The 23826-nt window shown below is 35.5% G+C and overlaps 1 protein-coding gene across 1 annotated transcript in view; it reads left to right on the top strand.

Annotated features, from left to right (window-relative positions):
- The window catches only part of FAP (fibroblast activation protein alpha), a 76875-nt gene that overhangs the window by 27811 nt on the left and 25238 nt on the right, over positions 1–23826 (top strand). The window contains exons 9-18 of the mRNA XM_054562578.1: positions 2054–2126; positions 2804–2924; positions 3825–3979; positions 5985–6088; positions 7931–8066; positions 11784–11828; positions 16065–16169; positions 16268–16338; positions 18648–18701; positions 20431–20555. Of these exons, the coding sequence (XP_054418553.1) occupies positions 2054–2126; positions 2804–2924; positions 3825–3979; positions 5985–6088; positions 7931–8066; positions 11784–11828; positions 16065–16169; positions 16268–16338; positions 18648–18701; positions 20431–20555 (989 nt within the window). The remainder of the gene's footprint in view (positions 1–2053; positions 2127–2803; positions 2925–3824; positions 3980–5984; positions 6089–7930; positions 8067–11783; positions 11829–16064; positions 16170–16267; positions 16339–18647; positions 18702–20430; positions 20556–23826) is intronic.

Below are 23826 nucleotides of genomic sequence, written 5' to 3'. Positions count from 1 at the left end.
TGTGCAGTGAATTTAATCAAACCACTTTTGTTGGAGTTTTTTCCTACACAACTATTAATTTGCCAGATTGTTTTTTTTTTTTTTTGGTCAGGCTAATATACAATAATTTAGAAAGTGAGGGATGACAAATTTGTTGAGTTTCAAGATAAAATTGAATACTACAGACTCCAAGTCTTCCACGTGCCTCGGAAGAGTCTATAAAAATCTACCACAGAGAAAATGAAGATAGTCTGGTTTCAAGCAAGGGAAGGAATACTGAGGAGATAACAGCCTTTGAAAAGCAGCCTCCTCCACTTTCTCTCATACTGTTAATTACTTAGAAAACACGAAAATGGCAGCTGTGGTGACTTGCCAGTCATGAAGAGACTGTGTGCTGAGATTTTCTGCTTGGCGCTGTCTACATGACTGCAGAGATGATTCCACAGCATATGGCAACGTAAGGCAATGTTACAATGTCAAAGGTGACATGAACGCTGGCTTGAGGCAGAATTGTAAACCAGGTGAAGAATGTTTTCTTTTTGGGTCATTCCTTTGCCTGTGCCCTCATATGTCCTTCACTGTGTTCCAGACTTTCCAGGGGCCTGGTGCTCATACACTGCTCTCTGGTAGTTGGGGTTCCCATTGCAGTACCAATGGTCTTCTTCCCCCAGGGCCTCCCCCTTTCTCCAATCAAAACTGGTTGGTCCAGTGTCATGTTCCCTCCTTGTTCTCTAGGTCTCATGCTGCATGACCAAATACGTTAATCAAGGTAACGTATGTTACAAGCCTTCACAGTTTCCAAAGTTTAAAAGAATTAGAAAAGCAGACTCATAGATGGAGAGCAGATGACAGCTAGTGGAGGGCGGGGAGGTGGGGAGATTAGGGGGTGGAGGGGTTGAGCAAAAAGGAGAAAGGACTCGTGGACATGGAGTCAGTGTGGTGATTGCAGGGGGGAGGAGGGTAAAAGTGGACTAAATGGTAATGGAAAAAATACAATAAAGATTACATTTTAAAAAATGTCAGGTATATGTTAGGCCCAGGTTGGAGACATTGTTTTGAAGAGGAAGCCAAGCGGTCTTTCTTTAGGCTTCTTAAATCGTACCTTGGAGGTTGGTCTTTTTTTCTTCTTTTTTTTGAGAATTTTTATAAGAGTTTATTTGAGCAAAACTGATGACATATGCCAGGGAGAAAGATTTCAAATATTCCCCAGGTAGATCTTGCTTTGCATCTCCACAGAAGCATACTTAACGAAACCATTAATAAAATCTTAAAGATAAAAATGAAAACTTGAGCAGAGCATCTGATGACCCTTTAACACATAAAATCTGAACACATTCTTGCTGAAGAATTACAAAAGCTCCACAGTGCAAGTCAATTGAGTATTTGCAAGATGACTCTAAGGATCAAAGTGAGATTTTTGGCCGAAAGGATATTTGAAGTTTCCCCATGGGTGTAGGACTTTGCAAGCTTAAGGCATACTGCCCAGTATACGATCTGTTTTTCAGTTTAGCTTGAGATCAGATGTTCCTTTCCGTTTCTGATTGCAAGTCAGATCCCTGGGGAGATTGTCAAATGGCATCTTATTTTCAAAAATTCGAAATGCATATGCATTCACAGAGCTGGGGGTTGTGAATGGGAATGTGCAAGAGTACATACTGAACTTCAACACCATTATAGAATTTCAGAGCTGGAAGGCACTTCAGCGACCATCTTAGCCGGGTGTGTACAAATGGGGGTTACAGACTTGAGTTTAATTTGGGGTTCTGCCAAGAACTAACAATGTGATTTTTAAAAGTCACATCATTTTTCTAACCTCACATTTATTTTCTATAAAATGAGGGAGTTCCTTTAGACCTGGAGAAGTTAAATGACTTCTCAGTAACTAGTAAAGAATTGCAACTACTACCCCATTTCTTCAAGTCCCAAGTGGCTACATTCTTACCACCAGGTCTGAAAAAGCAGAGGATGAGACTTCATTTTTACCATTTGCTTATTTTTTCTGTTTATACAGAATTTTTTTTGTCTTAAATAGCAATGTTTATTTATTTTTCTTTCTGTCTGTCTTTCCTTCTAGAGATTTTGTAAGAAGAAATGAGCTTCCTCGTCCAATTCAGTATATTTGCTGGTCTCCTGTTGGGAGTAAATTAGTAAGTGCTTAAATTATAAAGTGTTTAATTGTTTAAATAAAAGAGGAGCCATTTGATTTTGGCCTTTCTTAAATTTCCTTGCCTAAAGGAAAAAAATTACATTTATTACTATTTTTTAGTGGTTAAAAACAAAAAGAATTTTGATAAATTGAAACCCATATGAGAATTCCGCAAAATCTCAAGCTCATGGATAGACTTCTTTAAATATCGCAGTCAGAAACTTTATCCTTATACTCAGCCAGAATGCGTTGTGCCAGAAAGCTCAGGAAAAATATGGTTTTCACAAGTTTCCCAGACTAGCTTCAGACAACATGAAATTTTGTCCAAGCTCTTATTTAAGGACTCTAAATAAAGACGAGATCTGGCTAGCTATTAATATTCAGAGATTTATTTTACTTTCTGTTAATATACATAATTATTTACTTGGGTAATAAAACCACTAATAAAATAGTAAACCTTATTCTTTTTTTTTTGATATAGCCTCTAAAAATTGTAATTGATGATAACGTGAGTTGGTTTTTTTGACCTATTAAAATTATATTTTAGTTGTGTGTCTTTTTGCATCTGGATTGCTACTCTTTTCAAAGGTATTAAGTGAATAATTAACACAAATACACAGATTTAATTGTATTTCTTATGGAATTTTCCCTTATTAACTAGCTTACCACCACTTCCAGGCATATGTATATCAAAACAATATCTATTTGAAACAAAGACCAGAAGACCCACCTTTTCAAATAACATATAATGGAAAAGAAAATAAAATATTTAATGGAATCCCAGACTGGGTTTATGAAGGTAAGCTGTATTCTTTTTCTACTGCTGCTGTGTTAAGGTTTTAATTAAAAATAATTGCATACATTTAGTAACATTTAGAAGAGTGGTATGTTACTGAGATGAATGGTGGCATTTCTGAAAGCTGTTATCCATGTTTTATGAACAGGACGTGCATGTTCTGAAAGAACACATTCTTATCAGACTGGTAGGGTTTATTTTTTATGAGCATTATAAAGTGGTAGGAATAATTTATATTCTAAGAAGTTTATGGTCCTTAGATGCTGTTAGTTTTCATTTTCTCAGGTTTGTTTTTTCTTGAGAAATAAATGTTTTTTTCCCAAAACTAAACAACTATTTTATTTTGCAGGAAAATATCCTTAATTTTTTAAACTTTTGTGAATTTTGTCGTCTTTCTAGGTCCTGTATGATCCAGGACTTAACTGGACTTTAAAAAGTCTTCTAATCTTTACCTGTATTTAAAAAAAAATCGAACTCAACTGTTTTTTATTTAAATAATGTTCCCAGGAGAGAAAGTCAACATTCAATGTTTATGTTATTCTGTAGTATAATTATAGTTTCTGGGTTTTGGCTATTTTAGGTGACAGTAAGAACCAGAAGCTGCCACAAAGGGAAAAATTAATTCCTATTGATGTGTTTATTATGTACTTTCAAAATTACATTTCTGATTAGAGTCAAATTCTAAGAATACTAATTGGTATTTGATAAGAGATATAAGGATAAACTGTTCTTTTAAACCCAGATTATTTATCTTTTAATAACAAAAATATGGCACATGTCTCATTTACATTAAGTAACTTATTTAAGGTGATAAATGGATATATACAGCATATTTTGAAGTATTTACAATGACTTTAAGAGTAAGCTGTACTTATAATTAATATGCTAGTATTTATTTTTCAGAGGAAATGCTTGCTACAAAATATGCTCTTTGGTGGTCTCCTAATGGAAAATTTTTGGCATATGCAGAGTTTAATGATACAGAGATACCAGTTATTGCCTATTCCTATTATGGTGATGAGCAATACCCTAGAACAATAAATATTCCATACCCAAAGGTATGTTGAATACTTTTAGCAGATGCTTCTATTTCCCTGGTGTCAAAATGAGCAACCAATACCATGAATAGAGGTGGGATCAACAAGCTTGGAGAGCTTCTTATCCTTGTGCATTGTAAAGCAAACATTGTACTGTGCTCTATTATTTATGTGGACATCTGTTGCTTTGGACATCTGGTTGTGCTGGATGAAGTAGTCCTTGCTAAATCTTATTGCAGAATCTTTGAAAAACATATGGTCTAGATCATGGAGGAAAAACAAGCTTAACTTAAATTTAATTTTTTTATATTTCATGCTCCAAATTCAGGGTAAAGTTCTGTTTTGCAGTTCTTTCTTGAATTCTCATGTAAATGCAAACTAGAATGGGAAATACAAGTGCTGAACTTGATGTTTTAGTGAGGTAGAAGCAAGTATGAGCTATAATCTTTTTGGACATACAAGGTAGCTTAAGTTTGCGAGCCCTGAGTGAATTAAACAGAGTGTGAGCCCCAAGTTTTTTTGCAAACACATTCCAGAACTCTCAGTGCACATACTTTTAAATTATTCCAATGTTGAAGAGACGAGACCTGCGTGTGCAGATGGAGAATGGCCAAGTCACAATGGAGAGCATCGTTTTCTAATTTAATTTAGACAAGAAATCTGAAAGGGGATCAAATAACAAATTCTCCTCTTGCACAAGGAGTGAAAGTGGTTTTAGAATGTAGTTCAATGTTCTTTTGTTCCCATTTTGTTTTTACTTGCCCGGGAAACACTGTCATGAATGGATCCAGTGGGTCCCTATGTGACAAAGATGAGATGGATGTGCATACATACAAGTGAATTGTGAAGTGAGCCCAAGTGGCCATAGTGACAGAAACAGAAACTCCAGACAGTCTAAAATTTATCTTTAAAGTCATCTGAGAAAAATCAAAGGATAGGAGATGAGTGTTTAGGTAGGGACCCCTCAAGGTCTGTAGATAAAATCTAAGCTGGAGATATTTGGAAGTGAAGGATGTGATCCTTGGGATCCAAGATGTAAAAAGACTTGGATCTTTCGCAGGGTGGAAGGGAGCAGGGAGAGACGAGAAAGCCAGAACTGAGGAGTAACTGACAGTGACAGAGAAGCAGGGACCCAAATTCTCATGTTTCATTGAAGGCTGAGGTTGCTGAATCATCTGACTTTGGACTGAGAAGTGAGACTACTTGGAAGAGTTAAGAAGTCCCAGCTGAGTCTTGAGTAAAAAGGCAGGTCAGGGGAAAGCTTGGGCAATTCCTTGGATAAATTCAACAGCACAGAGTCCTTTAAAACTACTTACTTAAACTGTGGATTTAAGTTATTTGACAATTAGAAGATTCTTTTTTTTCTGTGGGAAAATAATAGAGAAACTATAAAAAGCTGAGTGTGAACTATACTGTCAATAAAGTCAGGGTGTATAATAGCATAGAAAGCACAAAACAAAATAAGTATAAATTCCATTGACCTTTATTTGGAGGTGAAATTTTCCTAATTTTGGAGGGATGATGGTAGTAGTAATATAACCAACTAAGAGATTGAGTGGTGATTGCCTGGACCAAATTATAAGGTAAAAGCAAAACATATCTTTCATTATTTATTTGGACACCCTCTTCCCAACACCAATCCACCTCTACATTTACCCTAGCACATGAAGAAATGATAATGATAATAAAAATAATAATAATAGGAAATATCTGTCTTGAAATTCAGAAAAAACAGTATCGATTACAGAGCTGCATATTCATGTCCAAACTACTTTTTTCTATGAACCAAAGTCCCTCATTAATTGCTTAAAATACACGTTTTTACTCTGATGGACACAATATATGTAATCGCCCTTCACATAAAATTGAAATGAAATTCCTCATTGTGTTACAATTAGAATGTTTTCAATAGTAATATACTTGACATTTTTAGCTTATAAAAATATGCCTAAATTCTTAAAATGTCTTTAAAATGTTGGTAATAATTAGAATTTTATGAGCTTATTTATCTCCATTTTTTTGGCAGGCTGGAGCTAAGAATCCTGTTGTTCGGATATTTATTATTGATGCCACTTACCCTGAATATGTAGAGCCTATAGAAGTGCCAGTTCCAGCGATGATAGCCTCAAGGTATATTCATCTCAGATGCTTTCCAGAAACTGAATTTTAACACAAATTTCTTAATCAGTGTTTATACTTCTTTTCTAGTGAGTTAGTGATGAGTATATATACTAAAAGCAAAAATAAATAAAATTAACATGGAAAGCAAATACAGGCAAAAGTAAAAATCACAAGTAAGTTTGTTTTAAAATATTAACATTTTTAAGATGTACAAAAATGACAACAGTGAACCACCTAAGTGATACTTACCTCAGATGTATGATTGTCAACTTAGAATAAATAGGCAATTAATAAATGTATATATGTCCTCAGCCTGACTTCTTTCAAGTCTGGCCACTTTCTTTCCACTCCAGGGTTTGTAGGTCATACCTATCACATGTGCACGGCAAACAAGAGAAGACCAGCCAACTCTCCAAATCTTTACTTTTTTTAAAGTAAGATGCAGTCTATTTACAATTACTGGTTATAGAATTAATTATTTGAGGAGAGGGGAACAAGGACATGAAGCAACCTCACTTCCCCAGCATGGTACCCTGTGTAGGTCTTGTCTGATTAGTCCTGATAACAGCACCTGTCCAGCCTTCCATCAGTCCTCTGCGGTCATTCTGGTTGAAGTGGATAGAAGGAAGGGGTCCCCAAGCCCCCCTGGTGGGCCTCCTTACCACTTCCCATATCCTGACCCATCGAGACTTGGCTTCTCTCCTCCTGGCTCATGAACACAAGTCGACTGTATGACATGACCACAAATTTCACTAATATGGAAAAGAGCCTCATCATAGGCTTTTGCTGGGTCTGGCCAAGGTGAATCTACTCTTGGGAAATCAAAAGTGTCTTAATATTATGAGTTGTCCATTATTCCCCACCCTAACCTAATAGATGAAAACTTGACTAAATACATCATTTTGTGTACGTGTCATTTTCCTTAGGCTGCAAAGGGAATGATAGAGAATCATGTCAAGTCAACAGGCTTGTTTGACCATCTGTAAAATACTAAAAATATGTGTAACAGTAATAACATTTTTAATCATTCACTATGTAGCAGGCATAGTTCTTAAGTAAGCGCTTTAAGCACTCAGCAAATCTTTATGGCAACTTAAAACTGGTAATATTTTCATTTCCATTTTATATAGAAACAGAGGCACAGATATGTTAGGTAACAAGATTTAGGTAGTATTAAATAGTAGGAAATAAAGCCAGAATATAAGCTAGAGACTCCTATAAGCTCTGTGATTTACCTCAGTGTCCAAAATTCTGTAGTTTATTTACATTGATGTATTTTTACCTGCAAGTTCATCCTCAGAGCCAAGTAATCATTGCTGCCATTCATTGACATCCAATATGTGCCAAGCACCATTGAGTTATTTTGTGTACATCTCTCTGATTATTATACTAACCCAAATTTCAACCCCTGACCATGGGCAACTCAGCTCCAACACAAACTTGCCGGGAGAGAAAAATGACCTTTTACGAACTTGGCTCTCTCTGAACTAGTTAAAAAGTGAAAAACTGAGTTTACCTATGCAAAATAGCTAATTTAATGCTTTTTCTCCTGTACATTGACCAGTAGCTTTGGTTTTGTGCCTTAAATTCTTTTCTAAAATATCAAAGTCCGGAGCAAACACAAGTGTAAAATAATTCCATTAGATGAATGAACTCTCTAATAGGTATTCTTTAAATGTCAGCAGATATATTTAAACTTACTCTTCAGAGAAGGGAAAGTTTTGCCTTCCTTATCAATGGAATAAATGTTTAAAAACAATAAAATACATCCCTTAGTAAGCAGAAATTAAGAAATCATTTGAATGTGATACTCATTTATGGTTGTGACTTTCTGGTTTGATTTATTTGCAGTGATTATTATTTCACTTGGCTCACATGGGTTACTGATGACCGAATATGTTTGCAGTGGCTAAAAAGAATTCAGAATGTTTCTGTCTTGTCTATATGTGATTTCAGGGAAGACTGGCAGACATGGGATTGTCCAAAGGTAGGTTATATTAAAACCACAGAGGTGTCTATTTGAAGATGAAAGTTCAAGAGCAGGGATTTACTTATAGCTAACTTTTATATTACCTAGCCAGAATTACTGCATACAACTCCTGATTTATAAAAACAAAACAAAACAAAACAAAACAAAACACTATTTACAAGTTCATTATTTTTGTTAAATAAATAAGATCTTTTTATTTCCTTGAATGACTTTAGCATTGGTTTTTGAATAGAAAACAGAACTAAATCAGATAACATTACTTTGGAAAAATCAGGTATCTCATTCTGAATTAGGCTGGAAATTCATTCTTTTGAGATAACAAAATTGGCAGTCCAAAAATACAAAATAATGAAGATGAAAAGATGAACTGGGCATATAAGGGAAATAGCTTATTTCTATTCAAAAGTACCAAGATAATGTGCAAATGGTAGCACATTCTACTTGATGTCAAAATCGAAAAAAAATCTAAAGGAAATGGATATTATCAAAAGAAAGCTGAATATTCCAGTTTTAACATCAAAAGTAGATAACAAAATATGAGATAAACTATTAGATCAAATTTTCCTGCAATCCTATCTTAGGAGGGTCCTTCATATTCTGCTACTTTTAGAGAGAGAAAAAAACCTTGAAAAGTAGGCACAGATTTATTGTTGAGTTTTAATTGTTTCTATCGCTCAAATTCAAACATAATCTTTTGAATTAATGAGTCAGGAAACTACATCACCAGTCTAAAATCTTTAAAATACGCTTGTTCATAAGCACTCACATTAGAGACTAAGAAATACAAAAATACTTTCTTTAAATAGAAAATCTGACGGGTACATTTCATGAGAATTCTAATTATAAAGAAATGTTTAATTAAACCAAATGTAGGATAAACCTATTTTATAAAGTAAGAAAAAAAGCACAGAGCAATCAAAGTAAATCACTGAGTTCTATCTAGAAATTAGGACATTATGTTTTGCAAGGAAAAAATCATGTGAATCTGTTTGGAAATATATCAGGACTATAATAGTCAAGTTACTCAGGCTAAAAATATTTTTTTAAATCACTACTGTGTCTGTAACAAGCTTGACTAATTTTGATGAAATATGTTAGATGCTTATTTTTATCTTATTTATATTTTGAAATACAAAGCAGAAAGATGTTGGCCTTAATGCAGTATCAAAGACAAAAATGAAAAAGAGAGAATTAGCTTGATTGTGCTAGTTAATTAGAAACCCTTGTTCTGATTAGTCAGCCTTGATGTTTTCATTGAACATGGGTGTTAGAAATTGTTGTTTTGATTTTTTTAGTTTAAAACTATAAATTGGTCTTTTAGATATCATTTTCAGCTCTTAAAATAGAAACTTAAAAACTATGATTACTTTGGAATCTGAATTTCTAATTTATTAAAACCTGTGACAACATTAATCCAAGCTGATAGAACATAGATGCTCATTCAGTAAGATGTGGAATTCCTTGAAATATAAACTTTAGCTTTTGGTCAAAAACAGTAATTACATTTAGAATACTAGGTTTGAATAACTTTAGGATCTCAAAACAACCCTTTTCAAAATAATCTGATAAAAACATGAAATACATTTTTAGATTTAAGTAAAACAGAGTATTGAATTTTCTAGCAACAAGACTCATGATTGATGTGTGTGTGTGTGTGTGTGTGTGTGTGTGTTTAAAACAAATAACATTTAATATTAAGTGACCTGGCAACATTTATTCAAACATTTATTATGTTTGAAGTCATACCCAAAACAAAAAAATGAAGGAAATTGGCAATAATTACTTATAATATAATTATTTTAATGAAATTTATTATGAAATTTATAATTGGGAAAGAAACATCTTTCATATTATTCTTCCTTCTCTGAAAAGGAGGTTAAAATTAATTTTATCTTAATGGCTAAAAGTAATGAATAAAAATATTTCACGATTTTTTCAAGTCTTATTCTCTCTGAGGCACTGGCCTATCCCTATAGGAGAAAATTTAAAATGCAATGTTTTTTAATTATATTTTATTGATTATGCTATTACAGTTTTTCCCCTTTTGCCCACCTCCATTTAGCAACCCCCATCCCTCAGGCAGTCCCCGCACCATTGTTCATGTACATGGGCCACATGCATAGGGTCTTCAGCTACTCCACTTCGTACACTATACTTTACATCCCCATGGCTATCCTGTAACTACCTATTTGTACTTCTTAATGATGACAGTACTTCTCTCGTGGTGTTCTTTCCACTTCACTGACTGTTCCTTTTCTTTTCAGCTCTTCTTCTTCTGACTTCTCTAGAAATCTTGTTAGTCTTCAAGTTGATATATTTGCAAGGTAGGCTAACTGCTATAACAGCAATAACAACAAAATAGCTCCAATAATTCAGTGGATTACTAGACTATAAAATTTTTGTACCATTATGTACCCATGTAATAGTGAGTCTAGGTAAGTGTAAGTGAAAACTGGTGAGGATGTGGGGTGCTCTGCTCTACACAGCCATTAAGGAACTCAAGTTAATGGCATTTCTACTCTCTGCACCCAGTGATTTTCAAACCTAGTCCAAGGTTATTCGGACTTGACCATCAACATCCATCTGGGAGAAGGGAAGAAAGAATACAGGATTTTATATGGGATATTTTCATAGATTAGGTCTGGAAGTAACATAATTCACTTTTGCTCTCACACCATTGGTTAGAACTTATCACATGACTACATCCAACTTTAAGGGGGCCTAGGAAATATAGCCTTGCTATAGTCTTAACAAAGAAGAAGAAATAGTTGTCAATTATCTTACAGTCTTTGTCACAACTCTGCTTACTCTCTTTAAGTAATTTTTATTTATACCAGATTATTTTGGTTACTACTTGCCTGTCAAATTCATTCTGAGGATGTGAACTTTTAAATTTCTCTAGCTATATCTTCTCTGCTCCATCCTTCCTGACTTTACCTAGATTTGTGTCTTAATCATGCTTTTCCAAAGAGTACAGTAGCTTTCCAACCAATCTCTCTTCCTCCTTCTATCTTATCCACTTCTAATTCTGTATAATGTTCACAATTGTTTTCTAAACTGAATGATTTACCTAAAGGAGAAATACAAACTTCTTAGGGTGGCATAAAAATTTCTGAGAGATCTTGCAGATACCTCTGGATCCTCTGTCATATTCTTTTTCCCATAGTCACCCTTCACTCAGCATAGTGAACCACCTGTAGTTTACTAAGCTGTCTTTCTCTAAATATTTGTCCAGAAAAACCTATTCATATTTTTGGCTTACTAAATATTTGTTCAATAAATGATTGATTGTATTGCGCCAAAATACACACCAAAATAAGCTTCAGTGCAAATTTTAAGATTTCTACCTACTTTATAAAACTGAGAAAAGAAAAAACTTAACTTAAACTTCATTGTAAAATGCCTTTTTTACCTATATGGCACCAAATGCTTGGATTGTTATAGACTTTCATTAATATTGTGATAATTCCAGTCACTATCTCATAGGAAGTTTAATCATAATATTAAAGATTTGTAATAAAATCTAGCATTTAGATTATACATGTGCTGTTGTATAAGATTTTGAATACAGTCATCTTAAACTCAAGTGTGGGGTTAGTTGGCTAGCAATACTACACTCTCATGAAGCAGCTTAATTGGTTCAAATGTCCAGATTATATTTAGGAAAAACTGTCTTCCTAGTACTATGCTTGATGTGTTCTTTTTTTCTTTTAGACCCAGGAACATATAGAAGAAAGCAGAACTGGATGGGCTGGTGGAGTATGATTTTGCTATCTTTTCTTTATATTTTAATGAAACTCAACAGATTCTCAGCTATCAAAGAACTATTTGAAGTGTACTCAAACTGGTACTACTTGTTTTCATAGAAAAAAATTTCAAGGTAAAAAACACAAAGGTCATGATCCCTTCAGCAATTTTGTGCCAGACACTTGTATGTCTAATATTTAGAATTCCTTATGTTCCAACTTTAATTTTTACAATTGATTCTTTGATATTCATAATTTACTACTTCTTAAACAAAAACTGTAAAAACCATTTTTTAAAAGGAGACATTATCCCTTATCTGCCTTAAAATGATCTTAATAATCATTAGCCATCTGAACTCAGGAAAATATAAATACATTAGGTATCCTTGGTAATTTAGAGACAATCTACTTCTTATTACATTTTATTATAAAATGCAATTGATAAATAAATTTATATGCATATATATCTATACATATACTCATTCTAGTTCTTAAGTAAAAAATTCAAAAATAGAAAAATGTGTGTTTTGTTGTGGTTTGTGATCATTTATATCTGGATTTTTGACGATAGGTTTAGTCAGTGACTTATGGAGATTTTCAGTGTAAACAATTATATTTTAGGAAAATATCAATTATATCTTATATAAAATACACAAAATAAGACATAAGTGAATGTTGTGTGGTTACTGTCACTTAACACAAACATGTGATTGATATCAACCAGCATTTGAGTTTCAAAAAAGAGCTATTTCTTTGAGATTTGGATATATCAAAGAAAGAATTAATTCTTATGACTTGGTTTAACATATTAACTCATAATACAAGGGCACTAAAAATTAAGAAGCCAATTCTAAGGTGATAAGTCTTGTAAAAATTCAGAGTTAAAATGGGTAGGGAGAAGGTAAATTATAAAGTAAAAGTCTTCTGATATTAAAAACTCTATTGCACACTTTTGGGGTCCAGTATTTTTAGCTTGTATATGTTTATTCAGTCTTCATGGCTATTCATTAGCTAAAGAATTACATGCAATCAATGTAAACTATATTCTAAAATAATATAGAGGAGGAAGGATTTAATCAAAGAATCTGGTATTTGATTGTTTAATTTTGGAGAACAAACACTACAAGCATAATGCTTAGACGGCAAAGCCACATTTAAATCATTTTGAAATAATTAAGCAATACACTACACCTCTTTTAGGCTGTTGGCAAAATCCCTCGCTTTGGAAAAATTAACTTTCTACTTAATGCTTGAAAGTCTGTGCTTTGCTAAATGTGGACTCAGTTTAGGCATCAGCCTTAGGTAAGTAGGACCTCAGGTCATTTGCCAACCGTGGCAAAAAATTATCTGGTGGTAAATAGTCTTACCTCCCAAGTAAAATGTTTTAAATGGCTTTACACATAGAGATGAGTAATTTATCAAAAAATCTAAGCGAGATAAAGTAACCTGTGAAGAGGCATGGTTAACACTGAGGACCACCTCGTTATGTGTGATTATCTAGGATCCAGGTGTGATTTGTTGCCAGAAGCACTTAAGTGAAAATGCATTATGGACCTAGCTCTGGCAAAGTGAATGAGGAAATATTTCACACTCTCTTTACTTCGTCCAAGTTACCTGTTCATCTAAAGCAGCTATCTTTGATGTGTGTAGTAAAAAGGGAAAAGATAATAGTCTCTGCTTAGCAAAAAATATTCTTCCTGTTTGCCTGATTCTAATATTTTAAGACATAACACTCTGCCCTGGTATAATTTTATTTTCAGTGAAAATGAAATTTTAAGTTTAAGTCACGAACAAAACCTTTTTTCAAGTTGCTCAACTAATTGCAGATGTGCAGAGAATATTTTTTTATTCTGACACCATAAAATATTTTGTGACCTCGGTTCCTTTTTAGCAGTTAAGACAACATGGAACCAGTTTTTGACTTTTACCCTGAAGAGTGAGAGGAAGGCACTGTAAAGTGGTTACTGCTAAGTAAGGATATCACTGATTGCTAAGAAGGCAGAACCTCATTCTAAAATAAAAGAATGATTTTTGCCAGACATACACTAATGAAATTCCATCTATGAAACTGCGAATTGGAATTTCCAATTCCTGGGACCCTTGGCTGTCAATTTCACTTAGAGGCATTAGTCTCAATACACAAAATCTTACCAAGGCTTGTCTTATTGATGAAGCTAATAAGGGGAGCATCCAAGGAAACAAGAGTTGCTCATTATTCTGTTTGTCATTTTGTTAAATATTCATCATTTCTATACCAAAGTGCTAAGACTTAGGATTCTGTATTAGTATCCTGGGGCTGCTGTAGCAAAGTATCACAAACTTGGTGGCTTAAAACAACAGAAATTCATTCCCTCACCATTCTGCAGGCTAGAAGTCCAAAGTCAGGGTGTCGGTGGAGCCTTGCTCCTTCTGAAAGTTGGAGGAAAGAATCCTTCCTTGCCTCTTGCAGCTTCTGGTGGCTGCTGGCAGTCCTTGGACTTGCTGATATTGCAGTTCCATTGCTCCAATCCCTGCTCTCATCTCTGCATGGCCTGTACCTCTCTGGATCTCTTCAGGTCCTCTACTCCTCTTATGAAGACACCAGTCCTCATAAGCCTCATTGGATTTGGGCCTACCCTATTCCAATGAGATCACATCTTGATTCTTACCTTGATTACATCTGTAAAGACTCTATTTTTAAATAGTGTCACCATCTTAGTTAGTGCGGACTACTTTAACAAAGTCCCATAGACTGAGTGGCTTATAAACAACAGAAATTTATTTCTCACTGTTCTGGAGACTGGAAGTCTGAGATCAGGGTCCAGCATAGTCAGGCTCTGGGGAAAACTCTCTTTCAGTTGTACACTACCAACCTCTTGTATCCTCATGTGGCAGAGAGCAGAGCAAGCAAACTCTCTGGTGATTCTTATGAGGGCACTAATCTCACTCATGGGGATTCCAACCTTATGACCTCATCTAACCCTAATTACCTCCTAATACCATCTTATTTCAACATATCAATTTGGGTGAGGTTTCAACATATCAATTTGGGGGAAACACAAACATTCAGTCCATAATAGTCACCTTCCATGGTTCTGGATGGAAATGAATTTTAGGGAACACTATTCAGAACACTGCAGATACCACATCAAGTGAGTTGCATTTTGAAATCACACAATCATCATCATCAATTTTATCAAAAAACATCAAGTATCTAATCACACATGGGGCCATCACTAATGAAGCAAACATCAACTTTCCTTGTTTTCTTCTTGCTCAAATGGGAGTCTCACACTGGGTGTCAGCAGGAGTGGTATTTGTAGCTAAAAGATACTGGTAGTTTTTGGGTTGTTGTTGCTTGATCGGTAGAACAGGAGCTGAACGTCTTGGTTCACTGCTATTTGTAAGCACTCAGCTAGAGAGAGTTGGTTTTGAATTATCTGTGGGAATATTGACTCTGAATGATATAGAGTAGTTCCTTCCTCATGTAGGCCTTTCACTACTTTCCTGTCCTTTCAAAACCTGATGAGTCTATACTTGTAATGGGAAAAATTACCAGCTAAAATTGAGTGTGAGGATATTGGCAGGATGTTAGTTATCTGTACCATTCAGGATGCTGAACAGTGGCTGGCTGTGCTCCAGGGCACACCGGAGCTGAGTGTGAGGGACTCCTTAGGTCATCAAGGCGTTCCCAGTGGGGTCCCTGGGAAAAAGTCAGGGTGTTTATGAGCTCAATGAGTAAACCTAGGTTCTGGATAACATTTTTCTCTTAAGACCCTCACATTAAAACTGTGGCTAGCAGGCCATGATATTTTAATCTTTAAAATGTCTTCATTGAACCATTGGTATTAGATACTTGGCATTGGACAAATCAAGAATTAAAAGGGCCATCGGCCTATATAGGAGTCACATTTTTGTCAAATATCACATTTTGAAGATTGACTTGATTAAATATCAACATTCATGTGTGATTCTTTTAACTCTATTTCAAGATACATAATCTCAGAACATAGAAATGCAATCAAATTAAACATTTTAAATCCAGGAGTGTGAAGTAGTAATTAAACAGTAGTTGGAAAGTGTAAGTGCCTATTAGAACCACTGGAAGAGCTATCTATCTGAAAGGATGTAATTTCAGATGTGAGTGATGGAAGGTTGGGGATGGAAGGCATTCTGGTTCCTATATATACACACATTGCTTTTTAAAAATCTATAGTTGTAGTTTGGTTTGTCTTTTGAACATAACCTCTGGGGTTTTTTTTTCTTTCAGTTCTTTGTTTCAGCACCAGTTTTCAGCTTTGATGCCTCTTCATACTACAAAATATTTAGCGACAAAGATGGCTACAAACATATTCACTATATCAAAGACAATGTGGTATGTTCCTTCCAAGATTTGTCTCCTCAAAGATCATTCACTTGAGGTTGCTCAAATAACACTCAGCTTCACACAACATAATGTTTGTCTTTTTATAGGAAAACGCTATTCAAATTACAAGTGGCAAGTGGGAGGCCATAAATATATTCAGAGTAACACGGGATTCACTGTAAGTGTTGCATGAAGCATGTTGCACCAATCAGGGTTTAATTAACTGATGGGCGTAGAAATGATCCTGCACCACTTTGTTCAGTTAACAGCATTTTTGTTACTCTATAGTTTAGTTTGGACAGCTACGGTTTTCTTAAGACTGCACATCTTTAAAATCTAGTCAACAATTTTCTTTTGGAAAGAATATATAGTAGGTGGTCATTTCTCTTCCAATACTTGATAAATAACTATAGAAAAGCATAAATTTAAAAAAATAACCGGTTCTAAAGACAACTTTTACTCTTCAGCACTTGAAACAATGAGCAAGCTTGAAAAGTCCACTGATGGCAGCCCATAGATATAAAAAGTTTGTATTGATTCATTGTTATAAAAATTTAACTTACTATCTGGAACACCTATCATTTATTGAGCAATTACTGTGTACCACATAATGTAAAGCAGAAATGATTATCCTAGTTTTACAGGTAAGAAAACCGATACTTGGAAATTTAACTTGGCCAAAATCACAAAGTTAGTGACAGAGCTAGGATTCAAACTTAGAACACGTGAAATCTGTTGTTCTTATTGATAACCTCAGCACAGGACTTCTTCCTTTCAGTTCTTTCCTTTCCTGTTTGTCCTGCATACAGTCTAAATAAACTACCTTCAAATAATTATTTTTAGTCAAATTTCTGTAATCAAGGATGTATATTTCCTTTCCCTTGTTCTACTAAAGTCCAAATTCAGGGTACTGTCTTATAATCTGCCTGCCATTAGCTGGAATTCTAGCAGTGAAAGAGAGGGGTCATTAATTAGCTCAGGTTCGCAGGCTAAAACCTGCCAGAAACCATTGCCAATCCATGAAATTCTTTGAACAGTCAGCAAAGGAGTCTGAACATTATATGGAGCAGCCATTAAAATCACCAGTGTAAGAGAAGTGACAAGATAAAAACAGATGGAAGATTTCTGACATATGTTTAAGAGGTAGGGGAAAACTGAAGGCAGGAAGACCCAGCTAAGGTCATATTCTAGGCCTGAGGTGATAGAGACCCGAACTAGCACAGAGGCAGTGAAGTATGGACTCCGAGGGGAAAACTACGCCACCTTTTTTTTTTTTTGCATCCTTGGCACTTGTCATAGTGCTTGACACAGAGCCAAAGTTAACAAGTATTTGCTAAATGAATGAGAGGAAAGGTAGATAGACAGTAAAGACAGACGGAGGCTGAACAGTACTGGCGAATTAGTGGCTGTGAGGGTGAAGGGAAAGGAAAGAGGGACGTGGATGCTGATGTGTTAGAGATGAAGACAATTGTGAACCTTTAACATAAGGAAACTGCAGGGGGTGGTTTGGAAAAGATACTGAGTAGTTTATTCACAAATAATTTGAGATGACATGGCAAAGGCAAGTGTAAGTGATAACTGTAGTCATGTGAAGTAAGTAAAGACAGGTAGAAGGATGCTGGTATGGAAAATAAATTAAATACCAGGAGTGAGTCGTATTCTGTTGCCTTTTATTTAGAATAGTAAGAATTTTATGACAGTGAGGACAGAGAAGTACTGAGAATTAAAAATGGTTAACCAAACCTTGGTTATTCCAAACTTTTCATAACCTATTATGCTCTTCAAAAAAAATTTAAAAAATAAAAAAGACGGACACTTGGTAATATTCAGATGAACTCACAGAAGAGCAAAAATTATGCTGCTAAATTGGATTTCCCACTTCATGGCTATATTAAGACAGGTTAGTACTGGGACCCAGATATTTAAGTAACAAGTATGGTCTCTTGTGACTTGGTTTGCATTTGGGTAAATTAATATGCTGCTCCTTTGTATGGAATCCCAGTATGGATGAGTTTCCTGATTTATAGCAAACTTATCTAATGTCAAGGCATCTGCAAAATAAATTCAAAATGTGTTTAGAATCATAGACAAAATTAAATAATACAGAATAGAGAAAGAGTAAATGCTTAATCATGGGAAAAATGCGTGATGTTAGTCAAATAGTTTATTTTTTGTGGCTATAGCTAATGAATCAGAATATAATATACTTGTAATAAAAAAGAGTAGTATGTACAATTTAATCTTCTATGATTTGAAAGTTAGAGTAAGCACACAAAATTTCATTATAAACAATAGATATTTATGTATATGTGCCAATTAGTAAATAGTATACTTATTATTAGCTTATAAGTTGAGCTCATTTACTGTTTATTAATAGAGTAGTTTAGATGAACATTTGACTCTGCTGTTTAATATATTAGAGTTAGTACTAAACTGTCACCATTTGGTTATTGATTTTTATTTAATAACTTCTGAATATATTTTCAGGTTTTATTCTAGCAATGAATTTGAAGGTTACCCTGGAAGAAGAAATATCTATAGGTAATTTATGTCAATTCACTTTAGAGTTTTTATATATTGATATTTGAATAAAACTATGTCATAGTCTTCACGATATGTAGAGTATTTTTAAAAGCCTAAAACGTAATAGGAATAATTTTTGAATTAAGACAAAACATTCAGAGAATGTTACACACTATGTTAGTATAAAGTTATATACCCCCAAGACATTAGCTATTTCAAATGTTAGATTTCAAAAAGAAAAATCAAGAAATTTTAATGCAGATATAAACATGATGCTAAATAATTTTACTAAATTTATAAGTAATTGAGAACATTTAGTCACATACACTTATTAAGTACCTACTGTTTTTTATTCACATAGTGTGTGATTTTTTTTAACATCCTTTACTTTAGCATAAGACTATTATGATTGGAAGGAATTCATCTCCGTTCCTGAATTAGTGTTTAACTTAGTCTGGTTGTCCCCTTGGTGATTGGAATCATGCCCTCAACAGCTGCTTCTGGATGCGGAAATAAAAACGATAGTTACTGTAGGCTGGTAGTTTACTATTTGCCAGGTACCTTTTTATCTGCTTTATATATTTTATTTAATTCCCACAACAACTCTATGAGGCAAGTGATATATCTGGATTTGTACCTGGGCATGAAGCCCTTAACCCCTTACTGTTAACAGCCTACCTAACATTTCCAAAATCATACCAAAATATGAACATGAATGTTAATTGTAACTGAGGAGATAAGACATTTTCACCCTGTTACATTCCTCTGTTTCTCCTTGGAACATGTCTCTTTATCTGTTGGGGAAAATCCCTCTATGAAGATACCAATGTCTCTGGCCACCCTCTACCCAAGGGTAGAGGCAACAGCAGAGGGAAAGAGAGGTCAGGGGCAGCAGCAGAGGGAAGGTGAGGTCAGAGGCAGCAGCAGAGGGAAAGCCAGGTCAGGGGCAGCAGCAGAGGGAACACTGCAGAAGCCACAGGTAACCTTACCATCTATACTGTGTTTGTAACCCTGCTCCCATTCTGGCATAATACCATCTAGTCTGCCTCAAATGAGATTCTAATTCTGATATGGTCTGGGAGTCTGTATGTTAAAGCAAATCCCCACGTTCAGGAACCACGAAGAGGGCTCTGCTGAGGAGAGAGTGGGCCCAGCGTGGTAGGTACAGGCTGACTTGTGCAGAAGTATGCAGAGGGAGCATTCCCAGGAAGAGCTTCCATGAGCCCACGTTTCCTGCCGGGTGGAATGAAAGGCACAGGAGGCACATAAACTGTGGTTTCTTACTTCCAATTTGCTTATTAGTGATTTCTCCTTCCAGTTATATAAGAACAGGGGCCTATTTCTTGGTGAGACTATGAGATTCTCTTCGTATGTTTTGCTGGTGGGAATACAAAAACAGAGGTGGGAAAATGAAGAACCACGCGTTCCCAATCCCTCAGTAAAGTATAAGAGATGTATGGCATGAGGAGTGATTGCCTCGTGCCCATTTGAAGTGTTAGATCTTTCTCTCACCCCAGGAAAATCGCAGAGGGCTCCTCCCTCAAGGCTTGTGCCCATTCAAGCAAAAACTGAAAATCAGACTACATCAAAATATTAAGACTTCCCTCGTACTTTAAATGACATTGGCACCAGAAAAAATAGAATGGTTTGATGTCGATATGTAAACTAGTCACTTTATAGGGAGTAGTGCATTTTGACAAATATAATCTCAAAATTTGAACTTCATTTTATTTTTATTTTTCTCTAGAATTGGCATTGGAAGCTATCCTCCAAACAAGAAGTGTATTACTTGCCATCTAAGGCAAGAAAGGTGCCAATATTACACAGCAAGTTTCAGTGACTACTCCAAGTACTATGCACTCATCTGCTATGGTAGGTATTGGACTTAACACAAGCCCTACCACTTCGCTGCCGGGGTCCTCATCCTTGTCACCACCATCTGATCAACCCTTAGCTACAGATTATTAAGCACTTGCTATATGTGAGCATCTTATCTATGTAGATAAGATATCTATGTTATCTTATTTAATGCTTATGGGTAAAAAAATAAAAGGAAGATAGGGAGGCATTAATATAGCCTTTTCGTGCAGCTGAGAACACCAAGTAATTTGCAAAAGATCCTCACTTCTGATGAGCATGGAACCAGGATGGGAACAAGGGTCTGCTGATATAAATCCCATCTTCTTACTCAGCACTATGCCCTGGCACCATGAGGTTGTATGCAAACACTATCTACCAGCTATCACAGCAGGATTTGAATAATATCATAAAAGGGAACATTCTCTGATAAAATGGTTGCTGGCCTTCTCCCACTTGCCTGGAGAAATGTCAAATTCTTACAGTCAGGGGAAAGAACAATGGCCTAGAAACCTGAGCTCTTCCCTTGGAGGCCAGTGATTCTTTAAAGTGTAGTTTCAATGGGGATGGAAAAATGAACTTTTGTCAACCAGTATGCCTTTTCTAAATTTGGAAAACACAATAAGTATTCACTTAAATATTTTAATAATCATAGGTAATAAATGATAAATTTCTAGTTTACCTAGGCCATGTGAATAATTTCTATCCAAATAATATTATTTTATGCATAAAGTTTTATTTATCTCTTCAACATGAGACAAACAATAAAATAGGATAGGGTAGGTAATGAGTAGATTGAAGAGCTATGCTGGGGTCTTGGGGATTTAGAAACCAGACTTGGGAAATAACTACTCCTCGATTCTCTGTCCTGTTCCCCAGATAATTCCTGAGTGGGAGACAGAAAATAGATGAGGTTATTACAAAATGCCTGCCAGTCCCCTATTTCTGGTTTTAACTCCCCATGTAGGAGCAGGTCGCTCAGAGGAAAAATGGAATCTTTGACTGATTGAAGGTTTGACCCTGAGGTGTCCTTTTCCTCCCAGAAGGAAGGTCACCCAGACATACCACTTCTCTCACTCCAGCCACCTAGCTCCAGAACATGCGCTGCAGCTCAACTGACTGCATGCAATGAATAAACATTTTAACCCAAATGCTCCTTCAAGATGTCAGTCTAATACAACACTTTCATGCAATATTTGGTCAATGACATCTTTGAAGAGTCAGGAGATTGTTGCTCATGACCATATATGTGATTATGGCATTCACAGGTATACATTAAATGTCTTCCCAAGTTATATGCAATATTTTTCAATCCAAGCTATGTACTTATGCAACATATATTGAAAGTTTACATGCCAAGGATGTGGTGTCATTGAACTAATTGTACTGAGTCATCTATCTTTCTTCTCCTGAAGGCGGTGACTGCTTTCCTTTAATCTTTATAATCATAAGGTCAAGAAGAATAGCTAGTGTATAATAGACATTGAATGCTTGCTGAATGAAGTCTAGAAAGATCAAAACATTGCTGCATTTTCCAATGGCTACCAAAAAAATCATTCTTAGGTTGATATATTTACTAATAAAGACATCAATGGTATATACTTCCATATACGAGGTCTGTCCATAAGGTTTCCAGTCATGTAATATGAAAAATAGAGACATTTATTGAAGAAGATACAAGATGCAAGAAACATTGTACATAGGACAATGACACCTCAGTCCCCTTCAAAGTAGGCACCTTGGAACGTCACACAGTTCTCCCAGTCACCATCAGCTGCCTTGCACATTTTCCTGAATCTCATCTATGGTCTGAAATCTCTTCCCCTTCAAAGGTGATTTTAGTTTTGGGAAAAGCCAGAAGTCACAGGGCACCAAATCTGGACTGTAGGAGGTTGAATGATCTGGATGATTTGATGTTTCACCAAAAAACCCTGCATGAGACGTGATACATGAACAGGCTCATTGTAGTGATGAAGCTGCCAATCACTAGTTGCTCTTAGTAGCAGCCTTCTGAATCATACAAAGTTTTCATGGTGGAATGCCCAAGCTTAACAAAATTCAATGCAAATTTGTTGCTCTACTTGCTCAGTCATTTCGAAGGCGATGGGCACACAGTACACATGCTCACTCAACAGCATCTACTCCCCCTCCCAACTAGTACAGTGAGGTTGTCATTGTTCACACATGTGCATCCCAGTCCACTCTCCCTGGCTGCCAGGTTACATTGATGTCACGCAAACCATTCTTATTATATTAACAATGGCTGGACTTTTTTCAGACAGATCTCATTGCAAAGACTAAGCTCTAATCAAAAGTTGGTGGAAGAGTCCTCTGTAGAACTTGAATTGCCTGACTTTTCCATATTCACTCTTGCTTGGCAGTATGGTAATTTCCCATTTAGCAAAAAATACACTGTGTGGGAAGCATCACATCGTCTGGTGTTTTTGAAGCTCCAGTAAAATGAGTCACTGCACCACCATAAGAAAAACCTTGAAATCTTTCCCTTTAGGATTAAGAGTAAAGCTTCATTATGTAATGTCAAACTCTCCAAGAGATGGTGAGTAAATCCCAGATAATAGGATTAAAATAGGTGAAATCACATTTATGATGCTGATGGAACAAAAACAATGCAAAGGAGGAATTCTAGACAATTGATGCATATGCCTCTAGGATTACACCCTCAGGTCATTTTTGTCAAGGACAGTCAGTTGTTAGTGTGCCTTGTAGTTTGGGCAAAAAAAGATATGCCAGTTTTCACTTCTGGAACTGCATACCCATGAAAATCCCTTAGGGCGGATGCTGATTGCCGAAAGTCAAGAAATCCAGATTCATGTCTCATTTCCTTACATCCTGACCAAAAATATAATGTGTGCTTGTTCCTTTTAATAACTTCGAAGAAAAGCAGAACAAAATAAAAATCTCTGAAATGAAATTCTATAAAATTCTGAAACTCCACATGATAAAAAAAAAAACAAACTTGTTCTTTTGAGGGATCTTAATAAATAAGAGCCTTCCTCCTTGCTCTCAAGTGTGACAGAGGTGTCAGGAAATAAATCAAAATATTAGGTTTATTACCTGTAAAGGTTAGTTGGAAAATGTGGCTAAGGTGTGCAGCCTCCTGATATCGCACCCCCGAATTGCAGTTACTCACCTAGATATGAGTACAAGTGGAAGGCCACTGGCTTCTCCTGGCGCTCTGGCATTGTCCTACTTCAAGCACTGAGCAACAGATAGCAAGCATGATTCTGCAGGCAGAAAAATGCCAAGAACAGGGCAGAATAAGGAG

The sequence above is a fragment of the Pteronotus mesoamericanus genome, unplaced genomic scaffold (assembly GCF_021234165.1).
Source record: "Pteronotus mesoamericanus isolate MK-2021 breed Mesoamerican mustached bat unplaced genomic scaffold, CSHL_Meso_final scaffold_651, whole genome shotgun sequence".
Classification (NCBI taxonomy): Eukaryota; Metazoa; Chordata; class Mammalia; order Chiroptera; family Mormoopidae; genus Pteronotus; species Pteronotus mesoamericanus.
This window is presented reverse-complemented; position numbering and strand designations above follow the sequence as displayed.